The following is a 20275-nucleotide window of genomic DNA, read 5'->3' on the forward strand; positions in this document are numbered from 1 at the left end:
ATCATATCGCCAGTCAGGAGGCCTAGTCAAGAGACTGGATCATAAAAGGCATTCATCCTTTGAACCATCTTAAGGTAACCTTAGCAACCATGTGGTTTTATAATATCCTGATGTAGAAATTATCACTTGAATGCCTCTAAAATCACTGAATTGATTGGCATTTGTTAAATTTTAGATCAATTTACATTTAAATTTTATATCAATTTACATCATGTAAATTTATGCTTGTTTTATTAACAACCAGAACTCTACACAGGTATGCTCTAGGTACTGTGTAATCACAGTAATCTGATCTGCTGTAGTTTCTTATAAATAATAAGAGTAATATTATTATTATACTAATTTTGTCTTTGCAAAGCTACTTATATGCTTAGAAATTGAATGGTCCCTGTACAGTACTGTAAAGTGATTGTTCTTTATGACCAATGTCATGTGTGAGTGCCACAGAGTTTCAAAAGTTTACGTGCATTTTTCCATTGTACCGTAATTTTCCTGAATTGACATAAAAAGCACCATATTTTGTGGCTTCGACTGGTATGGGAGCCTAGTGTCTATAAGTTAGCTCTGCTCAATGAAAAAAGTCAGTGCAATTGCAGGGTTTTAATTTAATTTAACAATAGAATTTAACTACACAGCTCACTAATACTCTAATGTTCCTTGTGTTCACAGTTCAGCATCTCACAGGGTTCCAATCTTGACTTTATGTCAAGATCATACTCTCATCTATCGTATTCAACGGGACTTTCTCCTGCCATGTCACAATCACTCTCGCACCAATTAGACATGCTTGGTACAGACCCAGAGTCCTTCAGATGGGGCGACGGACAACACTGGGAGGAGACAAACCCTCCACTTACTCTAAAGAAGGTGAGAATTAAGTAATTGATGCTTTTTGAGATATGAGTGCTATACAACTACTGCATATTCCAATTTGGTCTCACAAAAGTTATGAACAGTTTTAGTATTTCACTATCTGTGTAATTAAAAGTCTGAAATTGGAAAGGGAGGCATATGCTCCTCACACAATGTTTGTGTTCCTTTGGTGACAGTTTACTATCCAAAACCACCCGTAGATCTTGTTCTTAATTAGTTTTTTCCACATAATTTATAAGTTGTGTGTGATCTATTTTCACAAAAGAGAGTATTCAGATTTCGGTTTTCAGATATTCAAATAGTTTTCAGATAGTATTCAGATATTCAGTATTCATTCAGGGAGCCGGTCGGCCGAGCGGACAGCACACTGGACTTGTGATCCTGTGGTCCTGGGTTCGATCCCAGGCGCCGGCAAGAAACAATGGGCAGAGTTTCTTTCACCCTATGCCCCTGTTACCTAGCAGTAAAATAGGTACCTGGGCGTTAGTTTGCTGTCACGGGCTGCTTCCTGGGGGTGGAGGCCTGGTCGAGGACCGGGCCGCGGGGACACTAAATATCCCCGAAATCATCTCAAGATAACCAATTCCACATTGCATAAAATGGCATTTATTCACATTGAATTCCATTTGCCATCTGTCTTGTCTCTGATTACTTCCCCTCATATTTCTGTCAATTAGAGAATTTTTCATCCATGTCAGAAGTCTTCCTGTCACTCCATCCAGCATATTCCAGTTTCCAAAACAACCACTTGTGGGACTGTGTGTGTGCTTACTATTTGTGTCTACAGAATCGAACTACTGTATTTGCTCTTGGAACCTGCGTTTTAACCAATTTCTTTTTCCTCTATTATATCTACTACATATATTTCTCTCTAACACACGTGTGCACACACGCATTCCCAGGAAGCAGTCTGTAGCAGCTGTCTAACTCCCAGGTACCTATTTACTGCTAGGTGAAAAGGCTCATTAGGATGAAAGAAACATTGCCCATTTGCCCACTATCCAAAACCACCCCTAGGTCTCGTTTTTTATTAGTGTTCTATAATTCCATTCCACATAATTTGTAAGTTGTGTGTGGTCTATTTTCTCTGAATCCACATTCCATAACGCAGCATTTATCCACATTGAATTCCATATGCCACTTTACGCTCCAAGCACTTTTTTTTTTTATCTAGATCAATTTGAAGGGCATTACAATCATCTGTGCCTCCTATCTTCCCCAGTATCTTAGCATCAGCTGCAAACATGTTCATGTAATTTTGTATTCCTTCTGGTAGATCATTTATGTAGACGATGAACATTACTGGTGTAAGAACTGAACCCTGTGGTACTCCACTTGTAACACTCCTCTAGTCAGATACATTGTCTCTGATTACTACCCCTCATCTGTCTGTCAGTTAGAAAGTTTTTCATCCATATCAGAAGTATGGTGTGTGTTTGTGTGTGTGAAAAAGTTGGTCCTGCCCACTCTTTAGTAAGATCCGTGGCACCTCCTGGGTGGGTGAACAATGGCAAATTTTTCTTGATAAATGGCAGCTCTATGGTTGCTTGCTGGCACTGAAGTGGACTATAAAGGGACAGACCTCCTATCTCAGACAATGGTGATTAAATGCAAAAGTTAAAATGGCACAGTGAAGTAACAATCTGTACTATAGAGAATATTAGACAATGGGACAACATCCCATTTCCCTGAGCATGGGAGGTGAATAAAGTGCATCCCACATCATGAATGTAGCAATAGCAGTATTAAAGTGCTAAGCTTGTATATCCCGTTACTGCTGGGTGACAACATTGATTCTCATGAGCAACTCCCTATTCAATCAGTAATTTTTATTTATTTATTTATATATACAAGAGTTCTTACAGACAATTAAAACTATCACATTAGGTTTGTTAGGGGCCAAAGCCACCATCATGTGACTTAGGCACTAGCTTAAGAACGTATTAATATCTCATTATTAGTTCTTAAATTTAAATGCATATTTGGGTTCCACAAAGCATTACTTTAGCATTAAAGAAATACAGGTAATGAGCATTTGCTCCTTAAATAAGCTGTCATTGCAATCAATCTTAGCTACCTATGTGCTTTAATATACTGTACCTACAATTTTCTCTCGTCTTTTTTTTTTCTCTTGCCATGTAACTGTTATCATTTTTTTTTTATAAATTTTGCAAGTATTTACCTATTTAAAATTTTCTTAGATTAAGGACCTGCCCGAAACGCTGCGCGTACTAGTGGCTTTACAAGATTGTAATTACCATATTATGTATCCTCATATTCCCAATGTACCTTCTTGTATATGCATAAATAAATAATTAAATAAATAAATAAATAAATGTTGACTTGCTTGTGTTTGACAGGTTGTGAGTCGGCTGCGTACCTGCCTCGAGGATATCCAGGGACAGTTTCCCCAGTTGCACACTTTAGAGGAGGCAGTTTTGGACCTGGACGACATGTGTAGGGTAAGGCACTGGTACTGTTGTTTGTGGGTTATAGTCGTCTTTGTTTTATAACATTGCACCTAAATTATCATCTCCAAACCCTTGAAGGTAACTGCAATGTTCAGAAATACAGTGAATGTTTGTCAACATAAAAATTATGCATTGTTTGTATTTTCTGTTTAATAATGTTTGGTGTTAATGTTGTAATTGCATGATTCCAGTGTTTTTCTTTTAACTACAAATCCTGAGTGTTAATTTTTGGTTAGAAGAAATGTGTTTTTCATCAGTGGTAGAATACAGGTATTGTAGTTAATGACAAATATTATTAGTCACCATTTTAGTGATATATTTTTGTTTAACAAATTCCACACCACTGGCGGGCTCGCTCATAATTCCACATCACTGGCGGGCTCGCTCATAATTCCACACCACTGTCGGGCTCGCTCATAATTCCACACCACTGGCGGGCTCGCTCATAATTCCACACCACTGGTGGGCTCGCTCATAATTCCACACCACTGGCGGGCTCGCTCATAATTCCTCACCACTGGCGGGCTCGCTCATAATTCCACACCACTGGCGGGCTCGCTCATAATTCCACACCACTGGCGGGCTCGCTCATAATTCCACACCACTGGCGGGCTCGCTCATTTTTACTGTATTGTTGATAAGGAGATTAATACAGGTCTTTTAGCTGATGTATGTATAAGTGTGCTATGCTGCTTGTGATTTTCAATTTGATTTTCAAGCTAATAATGAACAACCTTTTAAAGTTTTATATACAAACATTTCACATGAATATGCGTGAGCATTTCCTCTCGTATTAATTCTTTCCTCTGCCTCATTTATTGCCTTCGGTTGTTTTGTCTCTTCATTTCAAGATAAATCTCCTACTGGTTTTCATGTCGTATATTTACTGCCCCTTATCCCTCGTGATTGATCCGTTCCTCGATGTGAACAGCTGATATTGTAATGTATTTTTTTTATTTTTAAATCTTGCTTTTTCTTTGCAGCTTTGTTTGTATCCATTTCTTATAGTGCTACTGTATTACTAATATGCTGTATAATGTGCCAGTATTGACAGACACATGCATTATTATACTTAATGTTTTATTTGTTGCTCCTCTTAGTATCTTGGTAACTTGCATTATTTTTATTATTAATAGGTGTGAAAGTCAGTCTTTGTATTCATAAATGTGAAGAATATTTTGAAATCTATGTAGCTACTGTGAATGTTAGCCATTGGAGCAATGTTGGGCCCATGTTGATAATTTTGGTCCAATATTATAATGTTGATCCAATGTTGCTCCAACACTGTGTACTTGCTGCAAAGTTTTGATCAATCCATCTGAAAGTGTGATGTGTAATTGCACAATTTGAATAGAATCCTGCCTTTAGCCAACAAAATACTTGCACTAGTTAATTTTCAAAATTATTAACCTTTTCGAACATGGCACTCATGCTCTGCATTACAAATTTATACTCATTTTACCCTTTTCTGTTTAGTCATTAGTAATAATAAAGCATATTTGTGTGGTTTAATATTTTTTGGTGTTTATATTGTGATGCATTATATACCACACTGTAGGATGGCTTGCTCAAAGCTTTGTAGTGGAGCATGATACAAACTTCTTTTTTAATTCCTAAATACTCGTGTGAACTGACAATAGGTTTAATTTTTTATCATCAGTCATCACACAGCATGCTTGATATACTTAACTTACAAGAATACCTTTGCTTTGTTTGGATTATTGTACTCGTCACACCCGGATTGATTTACTTGACCTCGAAGCTGTTCTAGTGATGTCTCTTAATCCACTGTCATTTGAGTACAGTATCTTCAGTGTTCACTTGCACCAGTTCCTCCTCACCTCCACATTATGTAACTGTCTTTGTCATTGTTATGTGCTGTCTTCTGTGCATCATTTGTACTTTTAACTGTGCAGTTGTAGTGCAATAATAAGTAACTGAATATAATTAAGAGTTCAAATGTTGTTCACGACCTGCTAACTCTTGCTTGGCTTCACTGACGGCATTTATAAATGACTTTAAAAGATTGATGCTGCTGGCTTTTTCAAATGACTGCTTTCAACTCTTGGTGGAATCTTGAAACTTTAAAGCTTTGTTGTCTGCTTTCCTTTATCCCTCAATAGTGATCATTGACAAGTTAAGCCGCTGATTATGACCAGTGTCAGGTCAGTCTATCGCTTGTCAGTTTGACACATTAAACCTTTGCAAGAAAAAGGGAGCACAGTGTTGAACATCCATATCTGCAATATCATCCAGAATATTATATTGCTAAAAATCTTGCCCATCAGTTTGATGCTTGATCAACCTATTTGCTGACAAGTCCGTCTTGGACTCCTTGTCTTCTTATAATAAAATCCTTCATGGTTATGGCTGCAATATTTGTAAATCTTAGGAGTTATTCTAATAGTTAAATTGGTTTATTGACTGTTTAATCTGTCATATGAATTTAGTGTCCAAGTTCTTCCTTTATCTTATAAGTTATAGTTAATTTGTTTTGCTCTTTGATATAAACTTGGTTGAACTCTTGATTTGAGGGGGGAGGTATTAGAGTAAATGGACAATATGGTGGCTATTGAAAGTAAATTGTAAAATAACGGGTGCGATGTAGTGGATGTTGTGTGTTGCATTTGGTAGAGCCAATAATAGGATAAGCGATGACTAGGACACCCTTGGCTAGGGTAACCTATTCCTATCAGTGGTGAACCAGTATGACACAAAACTCATTCCCCTCTCATTTGGGCTTACTCAGCTTTGACAGGGGCAATCTTTTAACCTACTGCCTAATGGTCATGGAATCAGTTGAGTACTGGTATGATATGGAGTGACATGGAGGAAATTCACTGCCTTATTATAGATTTGGATAGATTATGGTACGTATGTTGCTCAGCCTCTCTGGCCACACCATGATGTGGACATATTTGTGTGCTGGAGAAAATATTCACTTTATCCAATTATGGAAAATTTGCAGCTCTGCATTCCCTACATGTGTGATGAAACGACCTGCTAAGTGGTCTCTGGTCGCCATATATATGAATGGCATGATAATGCCTATTTACATGAAAGATCTCTCATATCTTGAAAGCAGTTTTCTTGTTAACTTGTATAGAGAACATTCTGTTTAGAAGATACAATATATTTATATAAATATACAATTTCCATACATATTCTAAATTCTGCTTAAAATCCATAAACATTTATATTATTTTTGTCAGTGCAAACCCAATATTCTGCTTTCTGTAAACACAGCTTGGCACATTTTAGTAAAAAAAAACACTTGTGACACTCGTTTATCCAAAAATTTTGCACAGTTCTTTCTCTGGTTGTGAACAAGTCAAAGAACTTAATTCACTATTTCTGCCTCCTATTTCTCTCTGCCCAGTATCTCACCAGTAACTTCATCACTTCTTGGGGTTAGTTTAGTTCCTATTTAAAAAAGCCTAAATATTGCAGAACTGCTGCAGTAGAAGAGACAGCAATGCCTCAGAGATCAGCCTCTTGGTTGAGTCAGCACTAGAATGCTTTGATTTCCTCAGTGCAGAGTATGATGATGATTTTGATGATAATCCCGATGTGAGTATAATGAATAAGATTCATCTTGTAGTATCATAACAAGTATAGACTCACTATTAATGATGTGTTCCACCTTCAGCAGGGTTGGTACATGCAGTTGCTTCTGTGAGCATATCAGTTTACACACGTCTCCTTTAATAACCAATGCGCTTGACTCTAAAGCTTACTGTATTACCCATTTTCACCGTTCTAATGTTTACTGGCCAGGTGAAGAAAATCCATCACCAAATCCCACTTACAAACACACCTAAATTTGATTTAATGAAGCTTATTAACATTCATAATAACTAGGCATGTCTTTTTTGTGAGGGGATCCTGCAATGGCTCTTGGAGCTGATCTCTGGTACCACCAAGACTTAGTCCTACACACCAGGCCTACGGGATTCATTGGTTACCATTCGCAAGTTAGAATCAGAATGTGGCTCTCACTGTATGAGCAGAGGGGAACAGGGAATTGGAAATTAACCACAAAACTAAGGTGCAACAAAACAAATGCCTATTTGAAGGAAATTAGGCACCCCTAACTAAACAATGGAGACAGTCATTGTTGTGGAGTAAATCCTGTAACTGATGCACCTGACTGCCACCAGAAGGCAGCCCAGATCACCTGATGCATCAGTCTGCTCCCTCAATGTTATGCCTAGTGTCATCAGCCAAGCACTCGAGTGTCTGTTCGGTCCATCAACTGCTTCTCGCTTTTAGCTGACTGGTGTTATCTGCTCATGGACCACTGTTCTGCTTTTGCTTGTTTTCTTTCTTTCATGATTGTGTTTGCACCATCCATATCGTATTCATTCCTAGCATTCCATTTGGCTCTGACCACGGCTAGGGTTTTCTTCATTCTTTCCTTGGGGTCAGTTTACGTTTTGCTATACCCCAACAATTGTAAGATTCCCCTCCTCTGTGAATAGTCCTCAAGAGTCATCCTGCTTCGGGTAATTCATGAGATTGTCTCTTGTGCAGTACTTGTTGATGGAGAGGAGATAGTCTTCTCAACATAGAACAAAAATAAACTTGAGACTTTTTTGACTTGTGTGATTGTACATATTTAGACCTGCCCTTTGTGCTGGTCCTTTTATTTTGGTTGTTAGAAACCTTGCATTTTAACTGATGGTGCACTTGGATAGTGTGTGTGATTTTCAAGATCCATAGCTTCTTATGTCTTCTCTGATGGATTACTCGAGGTTTGAGCTCAGTTTCCTCATCTGTATTTGACCCTGCTGTTTGCAGTTTTCCAGGATGTACTTTTGTGTTCAACGGTCTTTACTGTTGTTAACATGTGGCCTGTTGGGTCCTGGGGGGGGAGGGTCCATTTCACCTATGGGTGTGTGTGTGCCTTTGGTTTGCACTAGACCTTGGTTTAGCAGTCGTCCTCTTAAGCAGTTGCCTCTTGGGCAGCAGCCAGTTTGCAGGTCAAGCTTGATGCAGTATATGTCGATTTCTACTTCTTCTTTCCTGAATTAGTTCACAAGTATCTAGTCTTTGACATTTATATCTCATGTCAGTTAGGTTCCATTGCCATTTATTTTGCAGCTTTTGGATGGCCACTCCAACCAGCCTTGGTTTGCTCAGTATTTCATTCTCCTTCATTAGTTTAGGTTGCTTGGCTGTTTCAAAGTGTGGGTCTGCTGGTACCATACTTTTCTCATCAGCATTTGCCAATTGTTCATTTGTCTGTCAGCCACCCCACTATTTCAGCATGGAAATTGCATTCCATGCTTTTCACATCAGTTTGTTTGCATTACACATTTCTTACTACTTCTCACATGTGCTGCATTTTCATTATCTAAATACCAGCTGTGCATTGAGATATATTTGAGTAAATGTGTTTCTGGGGAAGACTGCAGTTTTGCCAAGCTTGGCCTAAGGTTTTGGAGTTACTGTCTCAGATGGCTGTGTAGCTGGTAGAGGGCGTGTCAGGGGCTGCCCATTCTGGGAATGTCACTGAGGCTAAAGGGCCTAGTCTTCCTGCTTTATATCCCCTTGTCTTTTGGGATGAGCCATGCATTTTACTTCCTGGGGTTCCATAGCTTTTCTAGTTAATGCCCTGTCTGTTCCTTATGTATAGGCTTCGTTCTCCAAGCAGGATATAGGCTCCATTTCTGAAAGGTCACAGGCCATTGGGGTATATGGGGCAGGGGGCATGGTTGCCCTTTGACCCTCATCTGTGTTTAGTTGCCAACTCAGATGAGTTCTTGGTCAGCTGGGACAGGTTCTCATATATCGCGTCCTAATATTAGCTGGACACCATCCCATCTCTCTGTGGGTGGATTTCAGAGTCCCTGTTAGTGGTCTGATCCTGCCCTCAGTGTATGTAGGTTTCTGTTGTCTGATCTTCCATTGTGTGATTTGCTCAAGTATTGCTGGGAAATTGGATATGCATGTCTGAATTGGGTCCATCCTCTCTTGAGTACAGATACATTTACACTTCCTTGCTACTGTTGTGTGAGATCCCAGTTTCATCCTGACTGGCAGACACTGTTTAGCTTTCTTTGGGCAGGTGGTGGCTTTGCTGTTGTCATTAGCAGGTGTTTAACTGATAGGAGACTGCCCCTGTTTTTCAGGTCTTTTCCAGGGGACCATCTCCATGTTTACAACAGTACCCTGTTTGCTCATGCTCTGCTCTGTGTATTGGGGCTTGGTACCCCATGTTTACTTTCAGCATTGGGGAAGTGGACCACAGGGCTTGCCTCCTCTTTCTAGGGGTTCTCTATTATTGAGCAGTGTTGGGTGTCTTCCCCAAATGCTTCTGGATGGGTTTCTCTTCTTTTTCTGGGCTTTCCTCGTTTTCTACCGTTTATGCTGTTGCAACCACATTTCCTGTTCCCATGTCGCTAGCACAGCTCCTGTGGGTTATGGTCGTGGGCACATTTCCTGTTCCCATGTCGTTAGCACAGCTCCTGTGGGTTGTGGTCGTGGGCACACTTGTAGCTCTCCATGCTTGTTAGCTTTCTCTTTTGATTTCTCTTCACGAGTCCACTTGGAGGTTTTCCCTCTTGTTTATTACACTCTTTCTTCTCCTCAGCAAGGTGTTTATATTTGCTTCACTACCGGTTTTGGCTGCAATCTGCTGCTTTGGACCACTCTAGTGTTTGTGCTTTTTGGACTCCTAGTTGAGTTAGGTTGGTTTCTGATCCCTTGCTTCTATTAGGTCAGTCAGATAGTGGTCTTGGCTCCCAGTATATGATAGATGGGTCTCAGAGGCCTGGTGTGTTCAGGTAAGGCTACCAGAGTTAGTCAGGGACCTGCCAGAAAAGGGCATTTCATTACATTCAATGCTTTACTATTTCAACTTGATTTTGCTATATTTGCTTCTCATTCGATTTTTGCTCGTTTACTTTGCATTTGTTCACATTTTGTGTACAAATACTAAATACACGTTTTTAGGAAGTCATAAAATTTTGTTTACAGTAATTTTTGTAATTTATATGAATTATTAAATTTTTGTGGGCATAGATTGCATTACACAAATTTGCCAATTTGTGTATTTTAACATTTTTAACATTTGTGTATTACTGATTATGAACATAATTTCAGCATCCCACTTGACAAAAATATACATGTATACCCATGCTCAAGTATTATGGATAGCACTCTAGGAGTATCCAGGGCTGGTTTAATGCATCCACAACTCTGATAGTTGCTCAGGGCACCAAGTACTAATTCAAATTCAAATTTTTATTTAAGTAAAAGTACATACACAGAAGATGAGTTACAAACATAATGTATGTACTAGCTCTATCTATAAATCCAATACCTAAAGTCACTAACACGCATAGCGTTTCGGACAAACTAGAGGGTGCCCTGTTGTCTGAAATCATCCAAATAATGAGTAAACATTTGTTAAAATAAATAGAAAGGTATTAGTGAGCACTTGTAGGCTCATAGACTATATTATCAGTTAAATAATAAGAACCTCTACATGTTTTTGTCAATGTCTTGGAAACGTATCAGTAAATTGGGTTAGTTATTTTAATTTACAATATTACTATTATTCCTCATCACAGATGTGGTTATGGCAACTGTTTTGAGTTTGTAATGTAAATCCAGTATAATATGTCTGGGTCACCACTAGTACCCTAGGGTGTACCAATGTTAGGGAGATGCAGTACCCTAGGGTGTACCTATGATAGGGAGATGCAGTACCCTAGGGTGTTCCCATATGTACTAACTAGGCTCCTACAGGGAACCTGCATTCGCTCCTTGCACTTGCAATAGCCCACGTTGAGTCACCCCAGAGAGCTAACATCACCACCACTGACACTCCAGTGGCTGAGATAATAAGGGTAATAATCCCTTCCTCTATATTATAATCTTGGGTTAGGTCGTCCTCCTGCCCATACAAAAATTTCCTAGAGGGCATAGAATGCTAGAGGTTATTACATCAGTAATAGTAATGCAAGGTTTCAAAGCAGCTCCTGACACCATCTCAAGCTCTACCCCTTGAGATGGTGTCAAGAATCATTAAGTGAATAAAGGAGTCATATAGCATGTCATATGTGAGAGTAGTATGGGGGCAAAGATTTGATTGAAAATGTGCTAAACTGAACACTAATATATTAAAATAAATTAACACCATTACACATGGGTTCTTTACGTTAATAGAGTACACCACTGCCACAGAAGCTAAGCAATGAGTATTTCCCAGCCGGATGGTATCCCACAGGGTCAGAATATTTAAAAACCTACAGTCTTTATTAGCCACTTGCAAGTCAACAGAGTGAACTAACTCTTTAGTTAGTTCATTGTGATAACTCTTTGGCATTAACAAATACAAGGATGTTTGACTGGTATACAGTTGTACATTTTAAACACTTTTGTCAGTTGAAATGCATGCATTGCTCAACAATATCATCTTAACACAGAAATATATACAAAGTGTACACAACAAAGATACATCAATTACTGTAAAAGATAGCACAATAACAAATAACCATACACAATGTAATCATTGTTATGCAACTGACCACGTACTGAGTACGTAGAAAATAAACAATAAAACAAAGTACCAAAGAGTCGCACACTCCCTTCAATGTGAAATAATTACGTGACACGCACAGTAATAACAAGACACAGAACATTTCAGTCACAAATGACCCTAAATATGTGTGATCCTAATCAGATAACACAGCTGACTGGACGTTACCACACAGGCTAACGGCTCGTTAGGAGCAAGACCTTATCTCGGTTATTTAGACTTCTGTTTGTTGCAGACATAAGATAAAGTCTTAATCAAACCAGATTGCCGATTCCAGGGAAATCAACATCAGTTAATCAACAGTAAGCGATAATTTAACACTTTTGTATGGCCAGGCTTACTCACTCACTCACATGTTCCACACTGTTAATGAGACACTATGATCTGGTGACAATGTTGACTCGGCCATGGCGATGGGTCCTCACCTCACAGATGCCGCACGTTGCTAATTTGTGCAGGCAGAATGGATGTGTGAGACACTGGCCTAATGACTGTGACGATCATTAAACCAATGATCTGAGCAATGGTTTCTTTGCTTAGTTCCTTGGTAGGTGCCATAATATCAATATAATACCATCAACACCACTGTTAACTGTGCTAAAACACACAAAGGTGCCAGAGCAAGACGCGCAACATAACCGCTCACTATGAATGCCCAGGGACAACTAAGCATCCCAGCTGTGTGACTCCAGGAAGGTAGTGCACACTGTGTCATGTGCTCAATGCATACTTTTGTTTACAATCTTTCACCCACAAGGCCATCATTCTTTATTTTTTTGCCATAAGTATGTGCTGCCTTGAGCAGGGCAGTGCATGCTTTTGACAAGTACTGTACAGTACTTTGGTTAACTTTTCTCACATCTTGTAAATCTATATATGCATGTTATAATTGACCCCAGTAATAAGACTTGGACAGAAAATCTTAATTCTTTCAATGATTGATTTTTTACTTTGATTAAAACAATAGATAGTTTTAATTTATATAACATTTGCAAGTCATCGTTTAGCTTTCCTTTGTGTTTTGTCTTAGTCTGTGTCTAATCTCTTGGCTTATGGTAGATGTGTCCTCTCAGTCCTATCATTGTAAGTCATGTAAACTGATGTGCTTTTTTGTTAAGAAAATGTTGACATTTTCTTCCAATAATTTTCAGATTATTGTTACGTTGTTCTGTAGTGTGGCATGCATGCATGCACTCCTCCACTATTCACCACTATTGCTAAAGTCATTGTATGTACACAATTCTTTGAATATATTTACCTCAGTGTTTCAGTTTACATTTCCTCAGCCTGGGATCTTTAGAGCATCTTGAGAAACCCAAAAACATATTTTACAGAACTGCCGCAGTAGAAGAGACAGCAATACCTCGGAAATTAGCCTTTCAGTTGAGTCGGCGTTGGAATGCTTCGATTTCCTCAACGCAGAATGTGATGATGATTTTGATGATGACAATCCTGCTGTGAGTATCAGATCTCTGATTTAGTTTTCAATTCAAAATTTGCTTGTTGAATCAATGTGGGCAATTGTAAAAAGTATGTGTAACCTTATTGATAAAGTCATAAGAAAGGACTGGACCTGGGTTAGCTGTGGAAGTAGAACAATTACTGATACTGAAACCAGAAAGAAACCAGAAACCATATCTATGCCTTCAAGCATGGATATGCTTGCTCTTGAGCTTGCAGTAGTGAAAGGGAAAGCAGTTGCTTGAAGTTTAGCCTCTTAGTGGCCAAAATAGAAACCTTAGTCCATCCGAAACAGGGGGACAACAGATGGTAACCTCGCTGGCAAATTACAGTACCCAGTGCATGGATGTTGTGATATATTAATCTGGCTGATAAAGATGTTATTTTGCTCATTTGTCATACATGTCCCCAACTTAAAGTACAGGCATACCTCAGAATAAGAGTTTAATCCGTTCCTGGAGACGCCTCGCCTTCCGAAAACTCGCATTCCGAAGTTAATTTCCCCATAAGAAATAAAGGGAAATGAATTAATCCGTTCCTGACTACCCCAAAAACCCCACATCAAACTAAATTTTTATACCTAATTTACCTAATTCATCTAAATAAACCTACAAAACTGTGTTCCAGTTATTACTTACCTTGCTGTCGAGTGCTGTAGGCGTATGGAAGATGGTGAGGAGGGGGGAGGAGGAGAGGAGTTACTGTTTGGAAGGGGAGTCCCCTTCCATAATCACATCACATAACCCCATGCCTTGTAACACTATGGATACCACTTCTCTTTCTAAATTTTTCAAACCAGCCCCTGCTTGCCTTAAACTCTTTCTTATCTGCATCACTCGTTGCAGGGGTATTCTTTAGAAGGTCTCCGTGCAACACCCTGGCTTTCTCACAAATAATGACCTCCGAAACACTATCACCCCTCAACTCCTTGTCGTGTATCCAAATTAATAACAACTTTTCCACTTCTTCAAGTATTTGTGGTCTTTGTGCCGTTAATGTTCTTACTCCTTTTGCCACTTTAGCACCCATAATCTTATTTTTCTTCTTAAGTATAGTGCATATTGTTGATGTGGCTTTGTTGTACTGCCTACAAAGTTCAACAACACGTGTACCGTTCTCATGCTTCCGAATGATCTCTTGTTTCTCCTCTATTGTCATCCTCACATGAGCTTTCTGGCCTTTATCCTTACCACTGGCTTTCTTGGGACCCATGGTGAGATATATAATAACAAATTGTATAGACAAATCACCAAAAATCCAACAAAACACTGAAAATCCGCGAGAAGAATTGATGTGGGGGTAGTCACTGAGCGCGAGACAATAATAAACTGAGGGGCGGAGGGGCGACGAACGCGCTAGGTCGGCTGTACGCGTATCAACAAACTCGCGTCCAAACTCGCCTCCCGAAGTAACCCTCGCCTTCTGAGACAAATTTTTGGAGTAAATACACCTCGCCTTCCGAAAATCTCGCATACAGGGACAATCGCATTCCGAGGTACCACTGTATAAGTACAATACTATAATTTAATGCACTGTAGTATTAGGTCCATAGTAGTTATGTAAGTCTGATATCCTTATTGTTGAAATCATAAAATGTTCACATTATATTGAGCATCATTATAGCAACCCAAAATCTAGCACCCTAGCAAGGGAAAAGCAGAAAGAACACTAGCTACTATAGGTAGACTAAAGCCCTACTCGTATCTTGGGATGACAGGAGAGTATTGAAAGTCATTGGTGGGTGCAAATAAGCCCAAAATTATTGTGGCCAGTATACACACGTTACCATTATCACGGGTGAGCAGAGGCTGGTTACTAGACAACCAGCAGGGCATGGAATGCATGGCTCACTGTGAGAAGGCTCAACTATGCACCCTATTGCTGGAGCCTGAAACATGTACTAGCTACACCAGTCAGTGAGGGCTGGGCCCAGTAACACACTGAGGTACCTATTGCACAGGGCTCAGAGATACACAACTTGTGCCTTTTTTTGTGCAAATACCTAGGTCTTCCATTGAACCTTGTCAGTCTCTGGTGGTCCAGGGGTAACACCTCGCCACACGCTTTGTGAGCAATTTGGCCCTGGTTCGTATCCTGGCTAGGGAGGAGTGACTAGGCGCCAATCTTTAATTAACTGTATGCCTCTGCTCATGTGATAGGGTACCTGAATGTTAATGATTGGCAGGTCATATTCCAGAGAAACTAGTGGGTAAGGCTTACCATGAGTTATGGGAAGGGAAAGTTATCAGCCTGCTAGCAGGAGTCGGCAGTCATTATACACCTGTGTAGAAAAAACAAAAACGAAGGAATTTTGGAAAAACTGGGGAAAAAAAGCAAAAAATCGGGTTGATATAAACCCAAGGAAGGAAGGATTGATTGATTGATTTTTTATTCATGAATGCATAATCTTTATAAATTTTTCATTATAACCTGACAGTAACGGTCTTTGGTCTGTGAATTACATGTAACATACAGTATAAAATTTGAAATGGTCAAAACATATTGTAGTTTAAAATAGGAAATTCATGTAGTGAATATTTAATTATTTTAAATGATGGCTCTGGGGGAAAGCTTTCCATCTGGCCGTATGCAGCGGCGTGCTGCTGCTATTGATGTATGTTGGAGTATAACTGTTTTAGTTGTACTGTATTATGCTTCAGTATGCAGTGTGGAACATTTTGCATATTAATGGGGTATTTTTAATCTTCCTTTCCTAGCACATTTGCCCTAATACTACTACTGCTCTATCCCATGAAAATTAGAAATTTAGGTAATGATTATGATAATTATTTGTGATAAGCAAGTACTTGAGCATGAAATTCTGCAAACAGGCTTGTGAAGAGAAGAAGAGCAAGGAAGCAGCAGCGGTGCTGGCGGCTTCAACTCTTCCCGACACCACGCAGCCGCTCATCACCAGCACACCACAGCTTGATCTTTTCCTCTATACCCATCTGAAACATGCCCTTCAACTCCTGCAGGTTGGTGTTCATATATGATAATTATTACCAGTACTTTTTGTTGCATAAAATGTACATATGTATTATGAGAGGGTATGGTAGTGCCTCAGACCAAGTTCATTCCATCCAATGGTCAACCCCAAAGATGCATTCATAACCTTTAACATTTTGTTCATTCAAAACAGGAATTTTCTCATATAAATTAGTATATATTAGCATACTGTGCATAGTTAGGCATTTGTTAGGTAAGGGGTTTAAGTTCTGTTGGTGATTATTTGTAGTATTTGGGTGAAGCACTTAGTGTTGTAGTTCAAACAAAAGTCGTCAGTGAAGTACTTGTTCCAGAAGTGTTGGGAAGTCATCAGTTGTGTGTCGTGTGTAAACTGTTTTACATTCATAATCAGCGGATTTCTCGGGTGCATAGAATGGCCTTTATTTATGAGGATGGGCCGGGTAGCGGCATAGTGGGTATCTTGGATTCCAAATCTTAATATCGCTGAATACTGTTCTGCAGTCAAATTATAATTCAATCTGAGCCAGGCTTTTGAATAATTCAGGCTGAGCCAGGCATAGTGGGGATATAGTTATATCCCCACTAGCTTGTGAAAAATGAACTCATTCACAAATACCCTGACAAATGAGAGATACATATAATTACCTTTCTCACTTGGTCTATGATTGTGACTCAAGATTCATTTATGGCTTTACTTGTAAATACTGTTCCGGCTCTTGCACCGTGCCAATTCCTGCACCGAGAGGGATTAGTTAATCTTGCTAGAGACATAGTTGAAAAACGGCTGGCTTTCCGTCAACAAGTCTTTATAAAGAGTGCAGTACATGTAATATTACAAGGATGACTTACAATGTACATTTAAAAGTTTTGTGGTCTTCATGAAGCTCTAATTAGACTTGGTATTTTGAACAAGTCTTATGCTCGGAGAAGAAAAGGGAAGGTACATTAGTAATATAAATGAATTGTGTAAATGAGGTTAGGTTTCATTTATAATAAATAGGTTTGGTTAGGGTTAGCAAAACATTGGCAGCATACTTGTCATTTTTCAATCTCTCAATTTGTTTTTCTGTATTTAAATAATACAGCAATGGATAAAGCATTTAGGACTAAGGTTATCACTTTGGTAGTTGTATAATCAATCTTATTCAATATGTATATAATTCTGTACCAGTAGATATTTTTGTTATGATTTAATTGCCTTCAAATAATATTATTCTTCAGACTTAATAATGATAATGACAATTTGAGTTTTGAAAAATTGGTAAAAATTTTGCTACAGGACACTTAATTTTAAATAATTTAGCATATATTTTAATAGCACAGTGATTTGTAATTGTTTTAAATGCAATACACACAGCATCTTGGGACATTTGGGCCTCTGAGAAGTAGGGAACGTCATTCTCTCAAGCTACTGGAGGAAGAGGGACGTCTGGTGGCTGGTATCCTGGCCCATAGGCATAACTTCGACAGTCTAAAGCCTCAGCATATAATTACCGTTCCTCATGTACAGGTTAGTCTGGATGACAGTTGTCTCATTCTAATGAGGGCATATTACTTTAATCTTGTACTAAGTTAATAATGTGTTTGTGGTAGATACTAAAAGGGAATGAGATGGGTAATCTCCTTTGACATCTCTATGGCTTACCGAGTTCACTTCTATCTCCTTATTGTAGTCCCACCCCTTGTCCCCCCTTCATCCTGGTCCCAACCCTTGTTCTGGTCTCACCCCCTGTCTCCCTCAGTCTTGTTCCCTCATCCTGATCTCATCTCCTGTGGTCTTGTCCTATATTATCCCTTTGCTAATGTTAGGCATATTACCATTTCCATTATCCTCTTACCCTTTATTGTTACCATGCACATGATGGAATTTTGTTACCCGATCACCTCTGCCGCAGGTATTTCCTCAAAATTCAGTATTTCTCTAACAGCAGTGCCATTTCCCCTCCACCATTGTTGCTTTCTCTCCTTTCTTGGCTATGTAGACTGCATCCCCAAATATTTCTGTAAGCTTAATTTCTGATATTGCAGTAACATGTGGCTACTGTATCCTCTGCTGAATTTTTCTTCACTTATTCATATTACCATTGCATTTATGTACATTATGTATGTGCTGCTCAACATTAATAGGTGCTGTCTTTGTGGTGAGATTAGCATGGTCTGGAGTATGACAGATGTGGTATTAGACATACTGTACCTATTCACTGTGTTGAGAAATTCTTACTCCTATTTCAGCACTCCAGCTCTAGTATTTTCTGTTTTAGCCACTATATTTTCTTTAATCACTCTCCATTGTGCTAATGATGCCCATTAGTACTTCCATTTTCCTTTAAAGTTCCACAATCTTTTTGAGAGTTCACATTTGCTAGGGACATCATTTTGTCCATCCACTCTTTTTAAAATTTTTCCCTTCTCTTAACTTTCTTTTACCATAGATGGACTCCTTTTGCTTTGCTAACATTGCTTCTGGATTTGTCTCTAGCTCCTCCACCCTGTCCCATACTTTGTGGTGTTTTCCTTTTAGAAAAGTTGTATAAAGGAGAAACTATGTTAACATATTCCACAGCTCTCCATCCCTGTCAGTGCACTTGCTGTCTCTTGTGGCTTCCCTTCTTTCACACTCTTGTTTCTTAATTCATTCCTCTTCTCGTCAGATCCCTGTGGGATTGGCATTGTGATATATTTTTTTCACATTCTCTAGCCCTGTTAGATATCTTTTTACCTTTGTCTAGTTTTTTCATATTTTTGTTTGTTCCACAAGCAATAGTGAACCAGACACTAACTAGGGATTAACAGAGCACAATCTTGCATACCTCTCTCAAAGCAGCCAGGTAGGTGATGGGAGTTCCAGCAGTGTTGATGTACATTTGTCCCTCCTGCTATTACCTGATGTCTTCTGTTGCTTGGTGTATTTTGCTTTCTCCCACTGCTTATTGTAACCTTTATATGCTTTCACATAAGGGAGGATTAGCTCTTGGTCTAGTCATAGTTTTGTATAGCTGTATTTACTTTCAAATATTTGGAATATAATTGGCCTTAACCACCTATTTCTTCAGTTCAATACCTGTATGTATGTTCCCAGGTGTCATCATTTTGTTTACACATTACTGGATTATTGGTGCAGGCAAGTAGTAACTGCTTTATCTTAACATCAGTCAAACAAGCATGTAGAATTCCTTGCTAACTACTATGCATGTTCTTTAATGCTTGAAGGCATTTAATGAAATATCTATGGAATACACTATATGGAGCCATCCATCAAGATTGGAATTTACCACTTGGATCAACATATCAAGGACAGAAGGAGGCTAGATGTGAATGTGAATTGCATTATAAATAACTCATCTTCCTGCAGCTGTGAGAAATACTATTATTGCACTCAATATATGAATTATTGAAGTTTAAAAGCTATATAACATAAAGGTGAAAAAAAAATTGTAAGTTACATTTTTTTGTTATTCTTTAAGGTACTGTGGGATTCGGTTGCTGGTGGCGACGACTGGTGCGTTCCAGGTCTGGCTGTGGTGAATGGTCTCCTACAAGTGGTGTCATCGCTGGTAGATCCAGCTCTTCCAGGCTTAGCAAAAAGAGGTATAGTTCATATATTATTTTGGTTGGAAATGGAAACAAAATTTTGCAAATTTGGAATAAAACTTTGGCAATAAAACTATGAAGAAAAAGGGTGACGGTGTTATCACTGGACATAAGGGTGATAAAGGAAAAGGGAAGTAAAACAAACCACTGTCTGGTTAACTTGTGCAATCTACATCCAAAAAGATCAAAATAACTTCCTTAGAGAGAAGAACAAACAAGCAACCCTTCCCCTGTGACTAGCACTTCTGCTTGTTAGTGTTAGCTCCACCACCTCCCATAGGGGGAAGGGGGACCCCAGCTCATCAGTTGTTGAACGATGAAAACCCTCAGACTGGAGGGAGGGTGTCAGGGAGCTTCCGGT

At 39.0% G+C, this 20275-nt stretch overlaps 1 protein-coding gene across 16 annotated transcripts in view; it reads left to right on the forward strand.

Annotated features, from left to right (window-relative positions):
* The window catches only part of LOC123745872 (rho family-interacting cell polarization regulator 2), a 287993-nt gene that overhangs the window by 250699 nt on the left and 17019 nt on the right, over positions 1–20275 (forward strand). For 12 of the 16 annotated variants that reach the window (XM_069317523.1, XM_069317522.1, XM_069317524.1 and 9 more), the window contains 7 exons: positions 670–867; positions 3234–3335; positions 6795–6914; positions 13227–13349; positions 16185–16331; positions 17681–17833; positions 19788–19911. In XM_069317523.1, the coding sequence (XP_069173624.1) occupies positions 670–867; positions 3234–3335; positions 6795–6914; positions 13227–13349; positions 16185–16331; positions 17681–17833; positions 19788–19911 (967 nt within the window). The remainder of the gene's footprint in view (positions 1–669; positions 868–3233; positions 3336–6794; positions 6915–13226; positions 13350–16184; positions 16332–17680; positions 17834–19787; positions 19912–20275) is intronic. The other 4 variants (XM_069317531.1, XM_069317532.1, XM_045726969.2 and 1 more) reach the window with 1 other exon arrangement.

Source organism: Procambarus clarkii, chromosome 88 (genome assembly GCF_040958095.1).
Source record: "Procambarus clarkii isolate CNS0578487 chromosome 88, FALCON_Pclarkii_2.0, whole genome shotgun sequence".
NCBI classification, from domain to species: domain Eukaryota; kingdom Metazoa; phylum Arthropoda; class Malacostraca; order Decapoda; family Cambaridae; genus Procambarus; species Procambarus clarkii.